At 53.4% G+C, this 22,087-nt stretch overlaps 11 protein-coding genes across 11 annotated transcripts; 5 read left to right on the plus strand and 6 right to left on the minus strand.

Annotated features, from left to right (window-relative positions):
- Positions 1-13: 13 nt before the first annotated feature.
- Positions 14-1,206, minus strand: BJX67DRAFT_342970 (60S ribosomal protein eL38). The gene is made up of 3 exons (XM_071028101.1): positions 1,054-1,206; positions 809-937; positions 14-660 (listed from the first exon to the last, which is right to left on the minus strand). The coding sequence occupies exons 1-3, from the start codon at positions 1,115-1,117 to the stop codon at positions 611-613; spliced, it is 243 nt and encodes an 80-aa protein (XP_070889854.1). The 5' UTR covers positions 1,118-1,206; the 3' UTR covers positions 14-610.
- Positions 1,207-2,269: 1,063 nt separating this feature from the next.
- Positions 2,270-2,799, minus strand: BJX67DRAFT_377500 (putative nuclear transport factor 2 domain protein; the record flags this gene model as incomplete). Its single annotated transcript, XM_071032125.1, has 2 exons — positions 2,270-2,697; positions 2,757-2,799. The coding sequence occupies 2 exons, from the start codon at positions 2,797-2,799 to the stop codon at positions 2,270-2,272; spliced, it is 471 nt and encodes a 156-aa protein (XP_070889855.1).
- Positions 2,757-5,489, plus strand: BJX67DRAFT_209903 (methionine--tRNA ligase MSM1). The gene is made up of 8 exons (XM_071025563.1): positions 2,757-3,285; positions 3,344-3,462; positions 3,525-3,587; positions 3,638-3,724; positions 3,775-3,906; positions 3,953-4,314; positions 4,363-4,837; positions 4,897-5,489. The coding sequence occupies exons 1-8, from the start codon at positions 3,084-3,086 to the stop codon at positions 5,158-5,160; spliced, it is 1,704 nt and encodes a 567-aa protein (XP_070889856.1). The 5' UTR covers positions 2,757-3,083; the 3' UTR covers positions 5,161-5,489.
- On the plus strand, positions 5,490-7,259 carry BJX67DRAFT_209808 (putative L-serine dehydratase). Its single transcript, XM_071025561.1, has one exon. The coding sequence runs from the start codon at positions 5,819-5,821 to the stop codon at positions 7,193-7,195; it is 1,377 nt and encodes a 458-aa protein (XP_070889857.1). The 5' UTR covers positions 5,490-5,818; the 3' UTR covers positions 7,196-7,259.
- ramB (bifunctional protein farnesyltransferase/protein geranylgeranyltransferase) lies at positions 7,260-8,757 on the minus strand. The gene is made up of 3 exons (XM_071025564.1): positions 8,242-8,757; positions 8,091-8,195; positions 7,260-8,041 (listed from the first exon to the last, which is right to left on the minus strand). Exons 1-3 carry the CDS (start codon positions 8,466-8,468, stop codon positions 7,324-7,326), a joined length of 1,050 nt encoding a protein of 349 aa, XP_070889858.1. The 5' UTR covers positions 8,469-8,757; the 3' UTR covers positions 7,260-7,323.
- Positions 8,758-8,924: 167 nt separating this feature from the next.
- BJX67DRAFT_209984 (uncharacterized protein) lies at positions 8,925-11,344 on the plus strand. The gene is made up of 2 exons (XM_071025565.1): positions 8,925-9,054; positions 9,105-11,344. The coding sequence occupies exons 1-2, from the start codon at positions 9,001-9,003 to the stop codon at positions 11,205-11,207; spliced, it is 2,157 nt and encodes a 718-aa protein (XP_070889859.1). The 5' UTR covers positions 8,925-9,000; the 3' UTR covers positions 11,208-11,344.
- Positions 11,345-11,815: 471 nt separating this feature from the next.
- erg12 (mevalonate kinase) lies at positions 11,816-13,767 on the minus strand. Its single transcript, XM_071025566.1, has one exon. It carries the CDS (start codon positions 13,474-13,476, stop codon positions 11,926-11,928), a length of 1,551 nt encoding a protein of 516 aa, XP_070889860.1. The 5' UTR covers positions 13,477-13,767; the 3' UTR covers positions 11,816-11,925.
- Positions 13,768-14,793: 1,026 nt separating this feature from the next.
- BJX67DRAFT_377506 (uncharacterized protein) lies at positions 14,794-15,097 on the minus strand (the record flags this gene model as incomplete). The annotated part of the gene is made up of 3 exons (XM_071032126.1): positions 14,794-14,939; positions 14,995-15,008; positions 15,063-15,097. 3 exons carry the CDS (start codon positions 15,095-15,097, stop codon positions 14,794-14,796), a joined length of 195 nt encoding a protein of 64 aa, XP_070889861.1.
- Positions 15,098-16,253: 1,156 nt separating this feature from the next.
- Positions 16,254-18,399, plus strand: BJX67DRAFT_210025 (Zn(II)2Cys6 transcription factor). The gene is made up of 4 exons (XM_071025567.1): positions 16,254-16,553; positions 16,606-16,884; positions 16,934-17,598; positions 17,647-18,399. Exons 1-4 carry the CDS (start codon positions 16,369-16,371, stop codon positions 18,219-18,221), a joined length of 1,704 nt encoding a protein of 567 aa, XP_070889862.1. The 5' UTR covers positions 16,254-16,368; the 3' UTR covers positions 18,222-18,399.
- On the plus strand, positions 18,399-19,895 carry BJX67DRAFT_210031 (ASST-domain-containing protein). The gene has a single exon (XM_071025568.1). The coding sequence runs from the start codon at positions 18,577-18,579 to the stop codon at positions 19,771-19,773; it is 1,197 nt and encodes a 398-aa protein (XP_070889863.1). The 5' UTR covers positions 18,399-18,576; the 3' UTR covers positions 19,774-19,895.
- Positions 19,896-20,018: 123 nt separating this feature from the next.
- BJX67DRAFT_369830 (amino acid permease/ SLC12A domain-containing protein) lies at positions 20,019-21,691 on the minus strand (the record flags this gene model as incomplete). Its single annotated transcript, XM_071030823.1, has 2 exons — positions 20,019-21,198; positions 21,243-21,691. 2 exons carry the CDS (start codon positions 21,689-21,691, stop codon positions 20,019-20,021), a joined length of 1,629 nt encoding a protein of 542 aa, XP_070889864.1.
- Positions 21,692-22,087: the final 396 nt, after the last annotated feature.

The following is a 22,087-nucleotide window of genomic DNA, read 5'->3' on the forward strand; positions in this document are numbered from 1 at the left end:
GATGGTGAGGACTATGAAACACACACAGCCAAGGCGGATAAACAGCCTAAATCTTGTGGGCTCGTTCCACCTCTGCTCTCAAGATGAGATTGGCAGTGTGTCTCCATCTTTGACATCATCAGCTCTTGGGCAGCAGTCATCGACTGTCTTGTCACGCTCTACGTCTTTACATGACTGCTTGATATGCGTCCCCAAACGGCTAATTGGTCCATGTTCGACGGAATATTCCGAGCGGCGATAGGCGAGATCGAGGATCCGTTCGACTATTTTCGAATGTTTTTTTTCTATTGTTGGCTCTTCATTATTTTATAGACTGAGAAAAAACCCTGAACAAGCCATTCCGTAGTGAGTCGGAGTATGCGGGTCATCCGGCCCAAGTCGCATCTGCTGTGTTGGTCACAATGACAGACAGCGATTGAGCAAGATACCAGGACATCTCCTCTCATCCATCCATCCAATAACAGGCGGAGAGTGATCATTCTGGTGCCGGCCTCCCGAAGCATCTATGTTGCATTGATTCCGGAAGTCGATGGGTGCCTCACTTCGATGATATTCCACGGTCCGTCCATCACGCCCTTTCACCACCGGCCATCCTCCGAGATTGAGGCATTTACAGAGACTTCTTCTTCTCACCCTTGGAAACGTCGACAACCTTGAGAGCTGTAGGACAAAGAGCGTTAGTATATCTTCCACATCGATGACCCGCGGCGGTCGCCCCGCGCCTGATGACGTGCGATTTATCCATCGCTGGCAGGGGCGTCACATCGTCACAGGTAAATTCGCGGGGGTAGGGCCGGATGCGACGCACCAGGAGGCAGGCTCTGCTTGAGCTTGTCGGCCTTGTCGGAGTCCTTCAGAACAAGGGTGTAGATGAAGCGCTGGCAGCGGACCTTGAACTTGACCTGCTGGGTCTTGCGGTTGCGCTTGATGCGGGCAGCTAATGAAGTCATTCCAGTCAGCCTCCTCGCTCACGATTGCCCATGTCTGCGGTGTTGAGCTCGCGGTGAAGCTTGAATCAAGCTTGCGGGCCGGCTTCAGAGTCGGGGAACGTACAGGACGCATCCTTGCGGCGGCAGATCTCAATGAACTGCTTGATGTCGGAAACTTCACGAGGCATGGTGGGTAGATGAAATTGGCGACGTGGGTGGGATATTCGTCTGGAAGGCTTCGGGAAGGGAGAAGAAAAGCAACTCGATCACAGTCTCGGAGTCCAAGAGCCGTCCGGCGCTGAGGCGGCCCCGGGTTGTGTGGGATCTTCCCAATCGGGCTAGGGCTGAAATGAAGAAACCCTTAGCACGGTGTATTTCTTGCATTATTTCTTGCATTATTACTAATATTTTTATGAGACTTATACGAAACCCGCCCATACTTGCATGGGTGGCGCTGTGGCGGTGCGGTCTAGGCGACATCTTTCCATAGATGCCAGTCAAGAATACAGGCCAGCTTGTTCAAATCATCCTTTCCCCGAGTTCAAGGGAGTTCTCTCGATGCACCATAACTAAACATATCACCTACGAGCCGGTAAAATGCCGACCCCTTTGGATCGGGCGATGAACTCAAAGGTATTACTTCTCAGGCTTTCCCATTTGGTGTCAAGGACCTGACATATTGAGCAATATTTAGAACCTATTCTTAGGTATGGCCGTGAGACTCGGTTCAGTAGACCTAGCTATATTCACTTTGACTAATGCTCCTAGGTTTCGCCGGCATGGTCACAGCGGCGGCAGCGTGGGCGATCTGGGGGAATGAAATGTTTCCCGCAGAAACAGACCCAACGGGAGGCAAGTCTAGAGTCCTCGAATCGCGGATACCGAGCTAATTTTTCGCAAGATCCCGGGAACTGGACACTTGACGAGATGCGCCGATGGCTTCGTGCTGTATGATCTATGTTCCCGTTCTTCTAGACAGGTATCATGCTGATTCACCGAAATTTAGCGAGGTCTGCTGCCAGATGAAAAGGCAACACGCGAGGAACTCCTTGAACGGATTAGGGCAAATTTGCGTCCGCCACTAAGAGCTTCAAGCTGAGGGTTTATGACCCGGTAGGTTCGGTATGGTAGTCGCCGTGGCACGGTAGTGTTGGCTGCCAATCGCGGCTCTTTCATTCTGGTTTTGCGAGAAGCCGACCTGCAAGTCTTCCTTCGTTCGTGCATCAAACCCGCCTTTGTGATTCCCAGAGATATATCCTGTATGACCCAATACAATCACGTCCTCGCCCATGTGCAGCTTTTGTGCACTGCCACAGTATATTTGCAGTATCTGCCTTGTCTCAAACAACCAAACGGAAGTTCTGGGTTTGAATGAGCCAGTCACGCTTGTGTCTCCCTTTTCCGGTGTCGTTGGAAGGATTCGGTATCAGGACAAATGTTTCACTGAAGCCGCGCTGTGGAAGATCGCGGGACTCTCCGAATCGAACGTAACCGCCCACGACCACTAAAATCGACATGTCCTTCGTCCTGGGTGGACCCCCGGTTGTGGTTGACGGAAACTGTTTGTTAATGATTTGACAATCAACGGACTGTACTTCGTAATGGGTTGGCGGCATCTGGTTGACGAATATATCTTGAACTGCATTTCCATCGGCAACCGCGTTCCCGTTGAAGAGGATAGTGGAGGGGGGGTTGCTGTAGAACGAGGCGATTATAGCGCGGTTCGACTGAAGCGCGGGGTAGAAAGTCTGCGCAAAGTCGGTGGCAGCTTGGGGTAAAACTAGTCAGAATGCATTTCAACATATGGAACAGAGAGGGAGAGCATACCCTCTGTTGAAGCCTTTGCGTATTGATCTTCGGTGGGAGCCATGGCTGATCGGCAGCTTGTTGGAAAGATAACGAGTCTTTTGCAAGATGATCTCTAGAAAGACGATCGGGTAATCCAAGTTAATATACTAAGAGTTGGTCAGGAAAGTCAATAAAGGGGGACTGAGTGGACGAAGGTGTGAAAAGTGAAGCTGCAGACAGTCACAAGGAGCCAGGAAAAACGAAGCTTGGACCACCGCGGAGAAAACAAAACCTCCGAACCACCCAAGTCACCGACGGCTGGCGAAACTCAACCGACTCCTCAGGACCTTGTTTGCAATTCTGCGAATGGCGAACTCCAGGGGGTTCTTTCGAGCTCTCTCATGGGCTAATCAGTTATTATCATATCAACGACCGTCGTGGCAGTGTACATCCTGCAAGGTCACTCGATCCGCCGCTTTTCGGACTTCCCGTCGATATGCGACCACCTCTGGAGAGGCTTCAAATAAGCCCTACTATGTTACGACGCCAATATTCTATGTCAATGCCGGTATGCTATCTCATGCTACCTGGAGTAATACAATTGCTAACGATTTCCCTTTCTGTAGCCCCTCATGTCGGTCACTTCTACACGATGGTCATTGGGGACGTTCTCAAGAGATGGCGGACGCTTACTGGAGATAATAAAGCACGGCTGCTCACTGGAACAGACGAGCATGGAATGAAGGTTGTCAGAAATGCTGTACGATATTTGTGACTTGAGTGTTAACTGTGGGATAGATTCAGCAGGCCGCAAGTGCCGCGGGAATAGACACACAAACCTTTTGCGACCAGAACTGCAAAACTTTCAAGGTGAGCGGGCCTAAGCCATCTGGATGGTCTTATCACTCACAGTAATACAGGACTTAGCTCACGCTGCCAACCTTGACTATACCTACTTCATACGCACCACCGAACACTCTCACAAGGACGCAGTTCAGTACTTCTGGGTATGCCGAAGCCCCTACGGGACCGGATGTGATATTGACGAGATAAGTAGGAGATGCTACAACACCGAGGCTACATATATACCGCAAAACATGAAGGATGGTATTCCATCAGTGACGAAACCTTCTATCCCCAGTCCCAAGTCCACCTCTCGTTGGACCCCGCAACTGGGCGGAAGCGAATGGTATTTGCCCCTTCAATCGTCTCAAGGTTTTTCCTAACAGGTATAGGTTTCTATAGAGACGGGGAAAGAGGTCGAGTGGTCTTCGGAGACGAATTATCACTTCCGTTTGTCCGCGTTCCAGGATCGCTTGCTGGAGCTGTACAAGACTGGCTTCATCACCCCTGAGCACTACGCAGGGGATGTGGTTAAATCAGTATCCTCCGGCCTTTCGGATCTGTCCATCTCTCGACCGGTCCAACGTTTGACTTGGGGAATTCCGGTGCCGGGGGACAGCTCACAAACAATCTACGTGTGGCTGGATGCCCTCGTCAATTATTTGACAGGAGCTGGATATCCATTTCCTCCCGGAGGTGGTTCTCATCTTGGGTGGCCGGTAGATGTCCACGTTGTCGGCAAAGACATTGTTCGGTATGGGAGTTCCCCTGTGGAAAGGAGATGAGACTCACAGCAGACTAGGTTTCATTGTGTTTTCTGGCCGGCATTCCTCATGGCCCTCGATCTTCCTCTCCCTCGGAATGTTCTGGTACACGGGCACTGGACTATGAACCGAGAAAAGATGTCCAAGTCGACGGGAAACGTGGTGAACCCTTTCTTCGCCATTGACAGGTTCGGGGTGGATACCATGCGCTTCTTCTTAACCTTTCAGGGAGGCCTTGCGTCAGACGCGGACTACGATAACGCGCATATTATTCGTGACTATAAAAAATACCTCCAACAAGGGATCGGCAACATCGCCCATCGCACTATCGGCTGTGCGAAAGGAAAATTACGGACCTATATTCTGAACGCTACATCCGGGAACTCCCCGGCACAGAGCCATGATATGGCGTATCAGTCAGTCCTCGAGCAATTGGCCACCAAGGTGGCCGATCATATGGAGAAGCTGAATCCCCGTGCCGCAGTGCAGGAGATTATGGCGGTAATCTTACACGTAAGAAGGACCCCTTGGCCGGTTATAGCCCAATCCGGGATGCTAACCCCTCTCTTCAGACCAACAAGTATTTCCACAATTCGGCACCTTGGGAGAACCCGGATCAGAAGCAGCGTGTGATCTACAACGTCGCCGAGTCGATGCGGATCACGGGGATATTGCTACAACCTTTCATGCCTAACAAAGCCAAGGAGATCCTTGATGTCTTCCGCGTTGACAGCTCGAAACGGAGCCTCTCGGATGCAAATTATGGGTCAGACGCGGATTACGGGGAGAGCATAGAAAAGAGAATCATCTTCCCTCCTCTCGTCGTCGAGGAATAGGCCAATCGACAGGATTGTCGGGAGGGTGGCCGGGCAACGAAGGACTGCTCTCGAGCCGCCACTGACCTCCTCTTATCGCGAGTGGTCCTCGCCCCCAGACGCGATTGGCACCCGTTCTCGCGAACGGAATGTAACGGCCGGACCCATGTCCACTCGTGGCGAGCCGTAGCCGGACGCCGACTCGACTCTTCATAGCAGCAGAGCAAACAAGGTTTGCGTCATGTGGACGGCCAATTGAGTTCTAGGTCATGTTCACAAGGTTATCAGCGGGAAATTGTGCCCAGATATGCGATGCTGTTACATGAGAGATATCGGGGCGGGAAACCCGTGGTGGTTTCCCGCGGCAAACTGCTGGGAAGAGGCTCGGGAAGAGAATTGATTGTATAACAGAATCGCAAGGAGACTGGATTTGATGTACTAATATAATGTAGGGTATGTTTGTTATTTTCTTGTCGTTTGAGCCTTTTTTCCCTCTCTTGCTTGTTGTGTGGTTGCTTTGGTTTTTAGATCTTTTGCACCTGTGGTCTCGACTGTATCGATATATCAGCACACCATCTCCGTCATCGATCTATAGAAAAAGAGCAACCAAAATTTTGACTACCTCTTGAACAATTCTGAATCATATCTTTTATTTCCACTGTTGACCGATTTTACCACAATGGGAAGCATCACAACAAAAACAACAACTATGACCACACCACCCTCCTATCCCCCCCTACAGCCTCCCCAACCTCCGTCCCAGCAAACCCCAACAAGCAAAACCCCCTGGATAACAACCCCCCTAATCGAATCAACTACCCTCTCCACCCTCGCAAACTGCCGCATCTTCCTGAAACTTGAGAACACCCAACCAAGCGGCTCCTTCAAGTCCCGCGCCATGGGCGCCCAGATCCTCTCACACCTGAATAACCCGCTCAACGCAGGGAAACGAGTGCAGTTCTTCGCGTCGTCCGGCGGGAACGCGGGGCTCGCTGCCGTTTGTGCGGCCCGGAGCCTGGGGTACCCGTGCACGGTTGTTGTCCCGGTTAGCACGAAGGCGCTCATGGTTGAGAAGCTTGTTAAGGCGGGGGCGCGGGAGGTTGTGAGGTTTGGGGAGACCTTTGCAGAGGCGGGGGAGTATATGAGGGATGTTGTTATGAAGAAGCCATCTAAGGACGAGGATGGTGGTGGTGGTGGTGGTGGAGGAGAGGAGGTGGTGAAGATTGCGTTGCACCCGTTCGACAACGAAGCCATTTGGGAGGGGAACAGCACGCTTATTGACGAGTTGGCCGAGCAGGTTCCCCTCGTTGCTGGGGAGGAAGAGAGTGACAGTGGGCGGGTCTTGCCTGTTGACGCGATTATATGCAGTGTTGGTGGCGGGGGTCTATTGAATGGACTCGTTATGGGCCTTGAGCGTCGACGACGCCAAGTGGGGAAGAGCAAGACAGCCCGGGCCTCATCGCGAGTGCAGCAGCTGAAACCTACACACCTTATTGCTGTTGAAACACGCGGGACTGATTCCCTTGCTGCGGCTGTTGCGAAGGGGTCTCTTGTTTCGTTGCCGAAGATCACGTCGCAGGCGACGTCGCTCGGGGCGATCCGGGTGTCGGAGCGGACGTTGCAGTATGCCTTGCATCCGCCGGAGGGGGTGAAGGTGCATAGTACTGTCTTGTCTGATGCCGAGGCAGCAAGAGGCGTGCTTCGTCTAGTGGACGATGAGCGGTTGCTGGTTGAGTTGGCTTGTGGAGTGTGCGTTGAGGCTGCCATTGGTGATGCTAGTCGGGGGAGCTCAACGGTAACGAAGAAGCGGAAGAGGAACTTGGATGAAGGATATGGGGATGATAGGCTGTCCGCAGGAGAGACTGAGGAGGAGGAGGAAGATGCGAATGAGCCGGTGAATCCATCACCATTGCAGTCGAGGTTGAAGGAGCTTGTTCCTGATCTGCGGCGGGAGAGTCGAGTCGTTATCGTCGTTTGTGGAGGGAGTAACGTCACGGTTGACACCGCAGTGGAATGGAGGAAGATGTTGAAGGAGGGCTGGGGGGCTGAAAACTAAACTGATATATACTTTGATTGCTTGTGTCTTCATCGGCGTATAGTTTAATATAAAGTCATCAGCATTGCAAATGAATCATAAGTCTACATTGACAGAGGAATCCTATAGGCAATGCCTTAGCATTTTGATCAAGCCGCAGCTGGGAGTTCGCCTGATGTGATCTGTTGAATGCGGTAGTCCCAGTAATTCCTCCGGATAGGGTCGTACTTGTCCTTCAACAAATTTAGCATGCGGACTGCTTCGTCCCTGGCACTACTTTGGTCGGAAGTGCTGTCTTGCGCATATACATCTGCCAACCACTCAATAGCGTGGCTGCTTTTCACCTCGACGTCCTCCAGTTGACCTTGGTCATCACGCTTATCGACAACGAATTTTCGGGCGAACTCTGTCCATTCGGAAAGCGGTCGACCAGCCGCTCTCAGAACACCCCGGGCATACGACCAGGGACTGCGGTTCTCTGGAGCGCTAGCAATTTTCACTTGTGCAAATTGCAGCTCCTCATCAACCAGATCCTCGTCGACGACCGCGAGCCGGCCCTTTTCGGTGGGTGGGCCATCGGCATTCACCATACCACCATCGGGCTGGTCGTTTCGTGGCCCAAAACGAAGCATGTATCGATGGCTCCAGGCGGAATTGTTGCGCACATCGGAGTTGAGGAGAGAATTGATGTCGGCGATCTCACGCGGAGAGTCCCACAGTTCGAAGTGGCGGACAAGCCAGTGGCGGTATGTCCAGACATGATAGTTCTTCGAATCTTGAGCGAACATCTCCATAAGAAAGTCCATCTCTTTGGGCGGGAGAGTGGGAAAGTGATCGCGCGAGGACATGATGACCTGCCGGTGGTGCCTGTGTGGGTTAGGACGTCGGTGTTTGAACAGACAGCAGGGGTGCACACCAGATTTGATAGTTTTTCAGATACTTTAGAGAGACTCCGTTCAGCCATTCCAGCTCCCCATTGCGATCTTTGTTTAAGGCGAATATAATCTTGGCGCGGTATATCCTGGCGAGCTTAGCTGCTGCTCATGAAATACCATGAAAACACTCACCAGACGGTATAATGGGCAGGATTCATCGATATAACATGCTCGGTGAGCTGCAGAGCCCTCTCGGACAATTCATTCGCAGCCATTACGGCGCGGAGGTATGACGTTGCTTCGAGATATTCGTCGCTGTAGGCGATGGTCGCCAGCGGTACAGTCCCGGTTTCCGAACCATCATTGAGGGGAATGGGCTGGATGGAGGCCCATTCTGGGTCTGATGCGTATCTACCCATTAGAAAGACAATTTCTGTTGTTATTGGAGCGAGCCGAGAGGGAGTCGAAGAGAAAGACTGACATCTTTTGCCTGGGTCTTTTTTGAGGTCGAAGTGGGGGGACACTGTGGCCTCAGGCAGCAAGAACAATGGGACTTGAACAATGAAGCACAGTCAACAACAATCAAACAACTTTGCTTTTTAGAGGCCAAAAATCTGGGGGAACCCTTGTACGCTTTTGTCACATTGAGTACCAAGGAATGCCCAAAGCTGAAAATCGGGATTGAAGGGCGCGTCGTCCCAAACTTTCCGAGCAGATGGTTGGTGTCTCTTTCTCCTATCGCAGGCAAGTCTTATCTGTCCCACCACGATCCCCCCGCAGCCCAGACCCTCAAGCCTTCGATAAGTTCCCCGAGTCCTCGTCGCTGCAGCTTTGAGTTGGAGATCTTCTCCTCTCTCCGATTTTCTCCTCTTTCTCCTCTTCCTTCGTCAGGATGGTTTTTCCTTCTTCCTTCTCTCTCATTATTCCGTATTTGGTTACAGTTTCCAAACGATGCGACGCGTTAAAAAGTCCCGAAACGGGTGTGCGAGGTGCAAGAGCAAGCGGGTGCGTCCTCTCCAGCTTCCCGATCACTCGGCCGCTAACCTTCTTGATAGGTGAAATGCGGGGAGGAGAAACCTCACTGCAGCCGCTGCACTCGTCTTGGAGTGAAATGCCCGGGCTACGTTCAAGCTTTGCGCTGGGTCACAAATCGTCCATCCACAAGTGAAGATGGTGGACTGGAGACAACGATAGGCAACGGTACTATCGATTTGAATCCCCATATCGACAGATCACCCAGGAAATCAAATCAATCACATCATTCTGAACTACAACCTACCTCAGAGGACTATACCAACCCGCAGAATGAGGGCATCAACCCACCCGGTCATAGCGGCTTCGCTGTGGTGGATGACGATGATGCTAACGCCCTGTGCGACGACCTCTGGGACCTTCAACAGCCTGGGTCCTTACCAGAGCTTGCTGACTTGTGTCCCCTGTCGCCAGCATCTGCGGCGTCCGCGGCGAATCACCATCAGCCCGATGGCTCCGCCGTAGATTTTAGCTCACCGGCGAGTCTGGGCTCTGATCCATGGGCCTTCTTTTCTCTCGCTGCCCCTATACTTCAGAACCAAACCCGAGATTTCCCAGGCTTCGACCCCTCTACGATCGTGCGCCAGTATCCCCCACCATCTGCTCCGCCTATGCGACCTGCCGCACGGGATCTTACTTCAATTCCCCAGCCTCTGAACAACCCATCTTGGACGCTCATTGAGTACTACTTTAAGGAGGTTGCCGCCTTGTTCTCTAGCTATGACAGCCAGATGAACCCTTTCCGCACCACGGTTTCCCGTCTTTGGGGATCTTCCCTTGCCATGTGTCGCACAATGCAGAGTATGGCTGCGGCTACCCTCGTCAATGATTTCCCTCAATTTGGTCCAATGGGCAAAAAGATGCGCAACGAAGCCATTGAGATCATTAGCAATGAGACTACTGTCGATGACAAGTCCCTTCTTGCCTTGCTCATGCTCGGACAGACTGCGAGCTGGCACGACCCCAAAGATCTCGGCATATCCTTCTTCAACCTTCTTCGACGGCATCTCGACAACGCAGTGCTGGCAAAATCTGCCAACCCGGGAACCCGCCACAACAATTACCAGTTCTTTGAAGAAGCCCTTGTATACTGGGAAATGCTCCTATCCTTCGTCGCCGACGACGCTGCTGTGCTTCCAGCTGCGCCGAGCGCCAAAAACACCGCCGAATCGCTTGTCCTGCAGCGCGTACCGCACCCCTGGACCGGCATCGCTCGCGATACCCAGTTCACGGTTCAAGAAGCCGGCCGCCTCGTCAGAGCAGAACGCAAACGCATCAGAGCCCGCAGATTTACATCCCAATCCGACATTGCTCAAGCCCAGATCGCTCTGGCAAGAGCTCGAGAACTTGAAGAACGACTCCTCTCCCTCGCACATCCCACGGAGGCCGAAATCGTATCTCCCGGCGACGACGAGACTCCTGTCTGGCACCTCCTCACAATGGCCGAAGTCTACCGCTGCACAGGCCTCCTCCAACTTTACCGCGCATTTCCAGACCTCCTGCAACGAAGACTTCCCATGCAACAGCACCACTCGCCGAACCAACAACACCCAATTCCATCACCAACCCAACAAGATGCCTTCAATCAAACTCTAGATCCGAATACCTCCTGGTTTAACGACTCCCCATACCTCCCCACAAACCCAACCTCACACCATAATCCCACATCAACAACAACAGCAACATCCCCATCTCAAACAATCCCCCAAGGCTCTAGCTACTACAACAGCTGGCTCACCGAATTCGCCCTGACAACCCTTTCCCGCCTCAAAACCATCCCCCTTGAATCCCGCACTCGCTGCCTCCAACCCCTGCTTCTCGTCGCCTCAAGCAGCGAGCTCCGTCTCCCGCCTCAGCCCAATCCCGACCTAGATCCCCTCGATCCCAACCCAACGGACCTCTCAGGGAATGGGCCCTGCATCTCCTCACATGCGCTGGAAGTCTCGCGCACGAGACGGTTCATACTTGGTCGGCTAACCTCGTTCTTGCACGTTCTGCCTCCGAAGCCGATTAGCGTTTGTCTTGAGCTGGTGAATGAGGTCTGGCGAAGGATGGATGCAGGTGATGCGGAGGTTTACTGGATGGATGTTATGATTGAGAAGGGGTGGGAGACGACGATGGGCTGAGAGACTTTATGCACTTGTCTTTTGGAGATGTATTCTTGCTTGTATGATACCCTGCTTCTTCCTGGAGCCCGAACTGTCATTACTCTCCGTGTATCCTTCACTAGTACTTATGAGATATGATCTGCATGCTATAGGTATGCGTTGTAACTTGGTCTAGCGCAATTAAGCTAAGCTGTATCACAGGGGAAGTTGGATACGATCCGTCCGCGTGTCGAGAAGAGTAGTTTATATAAAGACGTAAATGTAGATACCTCAATATGCAATTACGCACGGTCAAGACAGCACTAGTATACGGACTAATACCACCCGTTTGACAGGATATGATGCTAGACTGAGCACTCCTTTCCCATCCCATATATGCAAGGTAACCAACACAACTTGAACATAACATGATCCATGCCAGAACCGAGAAGAATCCCAAATCCGAATGCAAAGGCGCAATATCAATATTAACAGAAAGGCAGAATGAGAAAGGAAATTCATGCAGAACGCTGCCATCGGGTTGTAGAATATACAGGACGTGAATTATGAAGAATGAGCTCGGAGTAGTCGTGGATATTATATCGTAAAGGAGGAAGGGCAAGTTAGTATTTGGCGTGGCTTGGAGCCACTTGGGAAAAAGGGGAAGTCGAGTTGTGCCCTGTTGAGAGGTGACTGCAAGGTTGGCCATTATTGGCTACAAGAGCCGGGCGGGATACGGTGAACGCAGATGCCACGTTCAAGCGGCGGCCCGCTTCCAGAACTTCCATCCCTCTCGCTTCTCTTGCACACCAACGCCGACGAGGCGCTCAATGCCGTCGGTACCGCTGGCATTCTCGAACTTCTGCTGGTCGATTTCCTCGCCACCTTCTTCGTCGGTTCCGTTGCGTAGCACTGCAGGCCAAAGCACACCGACACCGTCGCCACCAAGGGTTGTCTCGTATATCCCGAAATTCTCATCATGCAGTTGATTTTTGAGGTCTCTGAGAGAGTCATCCTTGAGTTCCGGACGTAAAAGGGTAATCGCGCAACCACCACCACCGGCACCGGTCAACTTTGTCCAGCCAATGTCGGCATAGTCCACAAGTTCGCGAATTCGCTCAAGTCGGGGATGGGATACACCCAGGGATACAAGGAAGCCGTGATTTATTCGAATGAGTGTTCCGAGTTGCTGGAGGGTATTTTCGGATAAGGCGCTGGTGGTAGGCGCCCGGATGACCACTTCAGCGGAAGTTGTCACACTGTCGATCGCATCCAGAATGGATTCGGTGACCACTGGCCATTCCTTCTTCAGTTTGCCCACCTTGGCGACTTCAACGGCGGTAGAACGCGCCTGGCGGGTATCGACAAGGAGCAGAGGTAGCTCGGGGAAGGTAGGGAGAGACACGACAGACGGTGGCTTCGAGTAATCCCCCCGTCTGAAAATCACGGCTTTTCCGCCTGCGGATACCGTGTTGTCTACCCCGCTAGGGTTTCCGTGAATGCACATCTCCCCCACAAACGCCCAGCGATTGATGCGTTCGATCTGCACTTCCGCTTCATCAGGGGGTTGATCGGGGTGGGGACCGGCGAGCGTTCGGATTTGAAGGAGAAGCGCAGCACTCATGCAGACGCAGACACTGGCACTGCTTCCTAGACCAGCGCCTATTGGAATTGTCGATCGAAGGGTGTAGATGGCGCCAGGATTCTGGGGAGACCCTAGGGAGAGGAAGAGGTAGAGGAAAGCACTTGCGGACCGCTTGTGGATCTTCCGCATCTCATCAGGCGCGTCGGGAGATATATCTTCAACATGGGGCTGGATCGCATCGTAAAGTTCGGTATCAAGGGTCGTGACGAGATCGTAGTAATACTTCTTCTTCGATGGTTGTTTGAAGAGGTCCCAGGGCAATTCGTCGATGTTCCACGTGTGATTGAGGTTGGTGTCACGGAAATTCAAGGTGATTGTGCGCTGCGACTTGGTGAGTGTAGTGACGAGAAGGTATGACCGTAACGAAATGGCCGCCGCCATTGCCGCCTTGCCGTGGACAACCGCATGTTCTCCATATACAATGACCTTCCCTGGAGCGGACACCATGAAGGCAGGCGCCAATGGCGAGGAAGCCTTTCGCTGCATCACCGGTCTTGAGTAATCTGAGCTACTTGGAGTGGGTTTTGTGGTGAAGCTTCTGGAGCTGACGGTTGTAGAAGGAGAAGGGGTGGTCGATGCGTCGGAGCTCTCCTGGTCGTCACCGACGATTATGGGGACGGTTGGTCGGGATGAGCGAGGGACATTCGGGAAAAGGGTGGACATTGCGACCGGCTGACTTTCGAGGCCCCCGTCCGATTGAAAAGAGAGTCGAGGAGTCGAATCCGGAGTCGTACGAAGGCCGTGAGGGAGGAGGGAGGTTGGTAGGCAACAGGTGGGCGCAGACAGAGGTTCTGAAGGCGATGACAGGGCCGCGAGGGCTGGCTGAGCGAACGGTGCGTGCGAGGATTTAAAGAGCGAATGAAGAAAGAAAAGACACCCAAAAGCCGAATGTTGGACAGAGGAGAAGAGGAAGAGGCCCCAGTCAAGGGGAAATCTCAATGGGGGCGCAGGCAAAAAGAACGAAAGCTCCAAATCGACTCCAACAAAAATCGTGACAATAATCCGTAATTTTCGTATCTGAAGCCAATGTTGAGCGGAGTTTCGTATTTAAACTGGCCATTATCCAGTAAGACGCCTTAGATTTACCGTTAGTCAGATTTTGGTGTGTAAAACATTTTCCTGCACAATACGGCCCTGTTCGCTTCTCTCAACACCATCCAACACGCTCTTCCATTCCCTTGGGAGGCTGACTTTTCCCCCTGCCCCTCTGAGAGCTGATTCCAACCTCGAATGCGTCTCAAAGAATCAACCCAGAGACGTGGAGAGCCGATAAATACCCGGATGTCTCCCTCTCGAACCGTTGGCCTGAGCAGAACCCCGAGAGAAGGTCCAAGTCCCGAAACGAAGACACTTGACTCGAGAGACGACGTCCTTTTCGGTCTGTTCAGCGGAAACCAACCCGCTATCCGAATGCACTCCGCGGACATCTCGACCTTTCGAGTCGGGGTCCGATACAGGTTTGAAGGCGTCTGAGAGTCTGTGATTGAGGGAAACAGAGCTGGACTGTATACTGCGCAGTACTCCTGAGAATGCAATGTCCTCCCACCTTGGGCGCCTGCCAGCGGTGCGGCATATGACCTGTGGACCTTTGGGACCTGAAAATTGCCAAAGCTGCGTCATCCCATGGCTCTGGTCCTCGTTCTGACAGGCTAATGCACAATGTTGATCCGTCTCGCGCTAATCACAACGTTGTGGCTGAAGTGGCTCGGCTTCCAAGTATACGGATGGTCTGAACGGTGACAAGAACCTCGCGATGCACTCTTTGTCGGGCCATTGCCACCTTCTAAACTGAACAATTAAATACTCCGTGACATTCTTTCATTACTATTGCTTGTCTCACCCCCTGACACCCCACCATCTGGCTAAGATATCTTAGCGCCGCGTAAACAATCCCTCAGCCTTGAAGGCCTCGCAGGTCCCGAGAGGGGGTAGATACCAGCACTTAAGCCCCAATACCCCAATACGAGAACAATGTGGTCCTCAAACACAGCATCGCTGGTTGTTATAGCAAGGGGCGGGGTCGTCGTAGAAAACTGGCCGGAAACCACCGGGGCATGGCTGGTCCCGGGCGACACATCGAACGCCCTTTGAGGAACCCTGGGCACCGCAAGAAATTGCTAGAGTGTCTAGAAACAACTATTAGAGCCGATATCATCGCAAATTGATCTGGCGTGGACTAACCGGTGACACAGAGGCTATCAGAAGTTAGCCTGAAGGACACCTTACGATGAAAACCTTGACAAACTTACCTGAGCACGGCAAAGATTGCAGCTAAGTACTTCATCTTTTCCGACGAACTTTTGAGACTGGGAGGTTGTAGGGTACTCAAAGAAGGCTGGGTTATCTGTGGATGACCGAAAAACTACGGATCAATCCAAGGTATTTATACCTCAAGCCGCTCAACGCCATGACGCTCATTTGAGAGCGATACTTTACTGAGTCCAAGCAAGGTCCACGAAAAGGAAGCGATCCGCTTCAGCTCAAGTCCCGGGCGGTATGCAACAACTCTATATCGTTGCACCAAGCATTCGCCCCCAATAGTGCTCTCAGAATATCAGCCCCGGACTTTCTCCCTGCATTCCTGATGCATATTAGGCTTCCGCTATTTACTTGAAGCATGTAATCAAGATCTAGACCCAGGTCTCACCGTCTTCACCGTCTCTTTTCCCTGCTTCACAGATCCCAGATCTCGTATATGCTTAATGCAAGGGGCGCAATCAACACAGCCCCCAGAGGCCCCTTTGAACCCGTACGATACACCAAATGCGGAGGCCGGTGGTTGATATGGTATGTCACCGACAGCCAGAAATGCTCGATCTCTTGACGAGTCCGCATATATCGAAAGAGGCTTATTCCTTTTGCATTCTGCCACGTAGGTTTGTGTGCAACCCACTGCTGGGAAACATGTATTAACCCTCCGAGGAATGTTGCAAGACTGTGTGAGCTGTTGAGGCGTTGACAGAATGGCTGTCAGATTTATCTATTATGTCCCATCGACTTTTAAGGAAGGCACCACGCCACGCCACCACGGTTGATCGGGCATATTGCTGACATGCTACGAATGTTGCCCTTTGGCGACGGGAGCCGACTGTCTCAATAGAATCAAGCGTTTGTCTGAAATTCTAGTCCAATATCACACCAAGAAGCACAACCCGATGAAGTATGTGTTAGCCGGTGTATCTCTGGTTTAATATGACCAGAGCCACTGAGACCTCAAGAAATGATACCACACTATATATACCTTCAAAATCAAGTGAAGTATCACTTCAGGACTTAAGGGCTTCCACTTCGACGTCCCCAATCTGTTTTCAAGGTGCCGTCGATTCGAGGAGACCTGGTTGATGCCTGAGGCGTGGACTGTATAGTTCCCAATCAGGCTAGCGCATTGTCGGGGCTCATGTCGCATCCTCAGCTCGCCATCGCATTGTCCCGGGCTTGTCACCATCCTTCCTGCAACGCCAGACTTGCCCATCTCTTGAGGGCTCTGGCTCAGTCCATGACTCTTATAGTAGCCCATGAATGAGCGGGGAAGCTCCCTGATCTCATTCTCCAAACATGCCTCCTGACAGAGGCCGCGCCTCAAAAGCCTGCACTTCCTGTAGGAAACAAAAGACTCGGTGTTATGAATCCGGGATTTCTGGAGGGCCATGCCTCCGTTGCGAACGGCTAAGACAGAGTTGCTCTTTTGCCCAAGATGCACTCGAAGAGCAGGCAGAATCCGAGTCTACCACTGGTTCCCGGTCCGTCCATCGTTCGTCGATTAAGCCGATATTAGACTGACGGTATCGACAGTTTGGAACGCCTTGAGAAGGTGGTTGCTCATCTCCTTGATCGACTTGGAGAGGACCCATCGCAGATCTTGGATGAGCGTCCGACTGACAAGGGCGTTCGTGGACCGGAGGGCGCTGAAGCTGGAGATTCGGTTTCCAAGAGCGTCGATGCATCCTCGGCACCTGTTTTGGTAATTCGTGAGCTGGCGGCAGACACAGGCATCGAGCAACCAATGTCTCCGCAACCTGTGTCGCTGGATGGCCTTGTTCCGCCGGAGCTTGCTTTGCATCTCATATCGATGTATGTCCCCCACCAATCCGGTGATTGGGCGTATGGATAACCCGTCTAGATTCCAGGAGAACTACGGTCGTTGGGTGTTATTTAATCCCAGCGAAGACCCTCACAGCCTGCTGGGTCAAACTAGGAAGTCGCCGCTTCTTTTTAGTGCGTGTTGCTTGATTGCTGTGCGGCACACCTCGCAAGAGCTTGCTGCTACACTCGCTCCGAAACTTTATGAATGTGCGCGTTCGCTTGTTCAAAGTGCGCTTCTAGTGTCACCACAACCACTCGAGTTCTTTCAGGCTGCTCTCGTTCTGTGCATGTGGTCCACTACTGTTGGACAAGTACCTCTCAGCATCGATAGCTGGCTCCTCAGCGGCTTTACCCTACAGCATTGTCAATCCAGCCCCTTATTCTCTACCGTTATCAACCCGACTTCATCTGCGGTAGGGATTAGCAGAGATGTAGTAAATCGCTGGTTTCTGTGGAACCACATATGCCTAGTTCACCTGCATTACTGCGTCGGGACCAGCCGACGGTCGATGCTACAAGAATGGCATCTAGCACGGTGTCGTGCTATTGTCGCTTCTGACTGGACCACATACTACGAGTTGCGAATGGTTGCAGAGATCTATCTGTACCGGACCGTCTACGAACATCTGTCTGGAACGGTGGACATCCCGCAGTCGGTGGCAGCCCTTCAGGCCTGGAGAAAGGAATGGCAATTCGTACTCGGTAATTCTTACTATTTTCTCCAAAGACCGATTACTGACCCTTTTCCAGAACGTCCGCGAGCGCAGTTTTTAATGATGGGATTCCATTTCTCCCACTTGTTATTGTACGACCGATGCCTGAAGGCGAAGTCCGCACGGTCTCAGGAGTCGGTCGTTTCTGAGATGATTTCCCATGCTACAAACATTATCCAGTTGGCGATGGATACAGTCGACGAGCGCACACGGCATCTGAGCGACCACATTTACCATATGATTACATTTGCTGCGATTACTATTTGCCGCCTCATCGGAAATCTTGAGGATCAGCAGGGAACGATTCAAGATGTGACCCACCTCAACTCCTTGATCAACGACCTAGTACAGTGGTTACAGTCTATCGGGCTTCCCTGCCACGCGGCTCACACATTTGGGACTATCATTACCCAGGTCCAGCGGAGAATGTGCCCTCAGGTGGGTACCACGATACCCAATCCGGCTCCGGCCGACGATATACTGGACGAAGATTTCACGCGTCTTTACTTTCCAGAATTCCTTGGTGTTGCGGCAACACCCAACGGAGGATGGGATGCGACTACAGGTTTCACATTCTTTTCCCACGGTCTCCCTCCGGGTGAGATAAATTGACATCGCAGAATACATGGGACGAAATATTGCAAAACGCTTGAAGTGGATGCTCCTAGAGTTTTGGCATGGCAGTAGCATGAGTTGCAACAACGGAAACACCAAGCTGGAATACTGTCTATTCTCTACCCTATCGGCGTGGTGCCGTTCGTCGCTGGAACCCGGTGTACCCTGTTGCTGCGGTCTGATTGCGTGCTTCTCTTCCCGACGGCTTCCCGAGGCATGCCGGTCCTAGGGCAAAGGAGACATTTCCCTCCCACCCAAGCTTTCTGCAAAGATAAATAGCTTAAGACTCCCGGACTAAGCTCAAATTCGTCTACATACAGCTCGTCGATATCTCTACTGACTGTCTAGCGCAATGGAGCAGCACACCTTCCGCCGCCGCGGCCTAGGCCTTCGAGGCGTCGACGAGCAGCGGGTGTCCGCTGGCTACGTCCTGTACACACCTCTCACCTCACGCACGGCACACCTAATCTCTACATCAGGCGAAGAAGTGCACCGATGGACCCTTCCACACCGTGCCGGCCGCCATGCCCGCATCCTCCCCAACGGCAATCTCGCCTACAACGGCGCCTATCCGGACTCACCGAATCTCTTCCCGATGTGGAAGAAGTACTGTGGTGGCGTGATGATGCAGGTGGACTCAACTGGAAACATCGTGAGGAGGTACACCGACCCACATGCACACCACGATCAAAACCACCTCGACGATGGTACCCTCCTCTATACCACGCTTGAACCCCTGACACCAGAGGAAGCAGCCCGCGTCCGCGGCGGAATCCCCGGCAGTGAAGCTCCCGACGGAACAGTCTACGCCGACTGCATCAAGCACGTCGACCCGTGGTCCGTATCCACCGACTCGTCCTCCGCAGACTTCGAAGCCGACGGCAAGGGCGGCGCAAAGCTCCTCTGGTCCTGGCGCGCAATCGACCATCTGGACTTTGATAAATTCCCCCAACACCAGGATTACCCTCGTGAACACTGGCCGCTCATCAACAGCGTCTCGCGGGACTCGGAGGGAAACATCATCGCCTCCTCGCGAAATACCTCCTCCGTCTTCGTGATCAGCTGCGAAACGGGAAAGGTCCTCTGGCGCCTCACGGCCCCCGTCGTAAACCAGCAACACTGCGCGCACGAAATCAATTCCCGCGGGGACATGCTTATCCTGGACAACGGCGTCTTTCGCCCCGGTCTGGCGGTGCCATTCTCGCGCGCGATCATCGTCTCCCGGACGACGAAGCAGATTACCTGGGAATACAAGGACCGGTCGACGGGCGGAATCGGCTTTTTCACGCCGTTCATGGGATCTGCTCAGAAACTGGAGAACGGGAACGTGCTTATCGCGGAGGCGGCGACAGGCCGGATCATCGAGGTTACGGAGGGCGGAGAGGTAGTTTGGGAATTTGTCGTGCCGCAGCTGAATGATTACCGCAGGGTTATGGGCGAGAGGGAGCTCGAGGAAATGGAGAAGATCGGGTTCTCGTATGAGAGTAATGCCATCTTCCGGGCGTACAAGTATCGTTTAGAGGATCTTCCGTGGCTCCCCCGCCAGTGATGCCACGTCCATGTTTTCATGTCCTTTGGAACTGCAAAATTACAATGACCATGAAAGCCTGGTGGAGATATTGATTTTGATTTTCACTGGAGCAAAAGGAGGTATAATAGACAGGGTAACCACACCCGTCAAGTTAACGACAAAAAGAGAAAATAATAATGAGGGTAAACCAAGGAAAAAAAAAAGGGAAAAAAAAGAAAACCACCCCCTCTAAACCCACCATCCCCCCTCTAGAAATCTAGATTTCACTTCCTAAACTTCAAATTCCCCAGGGGCCCCAGCATCTCCTTCCAGAACCCCACGGGCGGCTCAATCACACTCAGCTCCTCCTCATACGCGGTGATCTCCGGCGCCTCCCAGATCAAGTCCGCCTCATGGGGCTTGACGAACTTGGTCCGCTTGATGATCTTCCACCCGACATACAGCGCCGGCGTCACAAGGACCATGGTGTAATTCGTGAAGAACCCGTCGACGCTCCAGGGCTTGAAGCTCGCGTACCCGAAGCACATCACAACGGTGACCATCCACGCCAGCCCCACCCACGCACAGTACGGCTGGAACCAGCCCGTGTAGGGGAGGGAGGCGCGGTCGAACCCCTGGGCCTTTGTGGCGCGGTAGAAGAAGATGTAGGTTGTTGTGATGATGACGTAGTTGATGAGCCCGCCGGCGGTGATGATATTGGTCAGCCAGGTGAGTACGGTGTTGGAGGAGGAGGAGACCTGCAGGAAGGAGAGGCAGGGGAAGCAGATGACGATGAGGAAGCAGTAGATGGGGACGCCGGACTTGGTGCACTTGCGGAGGACGCGCGGGGCGCGGCCCTCGAGGGCGAGGGCGTGCAGGATGCGGGTGGCGGTGTAGGTGTATGTGTTTCCTGCGGAGAAGATGGAGGTGATGAGGAGGGCGTTGACGAGGTGCGGGAGGACGTCGATGCCCAGGTTGCCCATTGCGATGACGTAGGGAGAGCCCGCGGCGTTGCCGGAGCCGCCTGCGTCGCCGAGGTGGATGGCCTGGAGGTCCGGGTCGCTCTGGGCGCAGACGATGCCGGCGCAGAGCGCGGAGCCGATGAAGAAGGCGCCAAAGCGCCAGTAGACGGTCTTGAAGGCGTTCTTGATGTAGCGGCGCGGGTGTTTGGCCTCGGCGGCGACCATGGAGATGTACTCGGGGCCGACGCAGGCGAAGCCCGCGGCCCAGAGGCAGGCGAGGAAGCCCTCGAAGCGGCCGAGGTTGCCTTCGGTTCTGTCCGGCATGACTGCGAATGCGCCGGGGTTGTTCCAGTAGCGAAAGCCGTAGGCGTCCTTTTGCGGGTTGCCGCCGACCATGGTGACGAAGGTGAAGAAGAAGAGCATGATGATGAGGATGATCTTGCCGCCGGAGAGCCAGAACTCGGATTCACCGTAGGCCTTGACGGCGAGGACGTTGAGGAGACTATTCCGTTAGAATAGTCATGTAAACGAAATCAGAAAACTCACGCGTAACAAACGATGCACGCAGCGCAAATCGCCGCCGGGGGAATGTCGTCTCGCCAGTAGCCCAGCACCAGGTTGATCGCGGTAATCTCAAAGGGGATCAGAATCGCCTCGTAGAAGAAGAAATTCCAGCCCGCGGCAAACCCAAGGGCATCGTCGACCCATTTCCCCGCCAGACGCAGGAAGCCTCCGCTGACGGGCATGTAGACGGACATCTCCGTCAGACAGTTGGTGACCAGCGCCAGGAAGCAACAGTGGATTGTGTATGCGAGGAACAGCGACCCGGGCCCGCCCTTGGCCAGTGCGCCGCCGATGGAAACGAAGACGGCCGTCCCAATTGACCCTCCGATCGCGATCAGCTGGATCTGACGGTTTGCGAGGCGGCGATGGAGGCCCGAGGCGGTGCCGGAGACGACGGTGGCCTGCACGTCGGCGCCGTCGTCGGAGCCCATCTCCTTGTCTGTCTTGCTCATTGTGTCCGTCGGGGAGAGAAGGGGGGGAGGGGGGTGAATTCTCGCCGGGAGAAGCGTGAGAGAAGGCGAAGGAAAAGGGGAGAGAGAGAAGAAATTGGGGATCGAGCCTGTTTTATGGCAGCACGATGAATCCTGCACGTAACATTCTGGTCGTATTCCGATTTTCTGCGCTGGGATAGGACAAGGATATCTTGACCAGAGGATCTCCCCATCCTGGCAGCCTCTCGCGGGCCCCTAACGGCGGGATTCAGCCCCAGTCAGCACGCGATGCGCCTTCGGATTGCCGCACAGGGACTACGGCGGGGGACGGCGCGGTTGGCGGACTGGGGCAGGGACGGTCTACGCAAATCAGGACGCGGAACAGGCGTCGTATCT

Source organism: Aspergillus lucknowensis (genome assembly GCF_044049455.1).
Source record: "Aspergillus lucknowensis strain CBS 449.75 chromosome Unknown BJX67scaffold_4, whole genome shotgun sequence".
NCBI classification, from domain to species: Eukaryota; Fungi; Ascomycota; class Eurotiomycetes; order Eurotiales; family Aspergillaceae; genus Aspergillus; species Aspergillus lucknowensis.

Bases quoted from the DNA above. Each gene is read 5' to 3' on its own strand.
- BJX67DRAFT_342970 (XM_071028101.1), bottom strand. From the start codon at position 1,117: ATGCCTCGTGAAGTTTCCGACATCAAGCAGTTCATTGAGATCTGCCGC. The intron at 938-1,053 runs GTACGTTCCCCG...TGACTTCATTAG, and splicing joins CCGCCGCAAGGATGCGTCCT to CTGCCCGCATCAAGCGCAAC. The intron at 661-808 runs GTGCGTCGCATC...TTTGTCCTACAG, and splicing joins CAAGCAGAGCCTGCCTCCTG to CTCTCAAGGTTGTCGACGTT.
- BJX67DRAFT_209903 (XM_071025563.1), top strand. From the start codon at position 3,084: ATGGCGAACTCCAGGGGGTTCTTTCGAGCTCTCTCATGGGCTAATCAG. The intron at 3,907-3,952 runs GTATTTGCCCCT...TAACAGGTATAG, and splicing joins CAACTGGGCGGAAGCGAATG to GTTTCTATAGAGACGGGGAA. The intron at 4,315-4,362 runs GTATGGGAGTTC...ACAGCAGACTAG, and splicing joins GTCGGCAAAGACATTGTTCG to GTTTCATTGTGTTTTCTGGC.
- BJX67DRAFT_209808 (XM_071025561.1), top strand. From the start codon at position 5,819: ATGGGAAGCATCACAACAAAAACAACAACTATGACCACACCACCCTCC.
- ramB (XM_071025564.1), bottom strand. From the start codon at position 8,468: ATGGGTAGATACGCATCAGACCCAGAATGGGCCTCCATCCAGCCCATT. The intron at 8,196-8,241 runs GTGAGTGTTTTC...TAAGCTCGCCAG, and splicing joins CCTGCCCATTATACCGTCTG to GATATACCGCGCCAAGATTA. The intron at 8,042-8,090 runs GTGTGCACCCCT...TAACCCACACAG, and splicing joins CTGAAAAACTATCAAATCTG to GCACCACCGGCAGGTCATCA.
- BJX67DRAFT_209984 (XM_071025565.1), top strand. From the start codon at position 9,001: ATGCGACGCGTTAAAAAGTCCCGAAACGGGTGTGCGAGGTGCAAGAGC. The intron at 9,055-9,104 runs GTGCGTCCTCTC...CCTTCTTGATAG, and splicing joins CGAGGTGCAAGAGCAAGCGG to GTGAAATGCGGGGAGGAGAA.
- erg12 (XM_071025566.1), bottom strand. From the start codon at position 13,476: ATGTCCACCCTTTTCCCGAATGTCCCTCGCTCATCCCGACCAACCGTC.
- BJX67DRAFT_210025 (XM_071025567.1), top strand. From the start codon at position 16,369: ATGCCTCCTGACAGAGGCCGCGCCTCAAAAGCCTGCACTTCCTGTAGG. The intron at 16,885-16,933 runs GTATGTCCCCCA...TAACCCGTCTAG, and splicing joins GCTTTGCATCTCATATCGAT to ATTCCAGGAGAACTACGGTC. The intron at 17,599-17,646 runs GTAATTCTTACT...ACCCTTTTCCAG, and splicing joins GGAATGGCAATTCGTACTCG to AACGTCCGCGAGCGCAGTTT.
- BJX67DRAFT_210031 (XM_071025568.1), top strand. From the start codon at position 18,577: ATGGAGCAGCACACCTTCCGCCGCCGCGGCCTAGGCCTTCGAGGCGTC.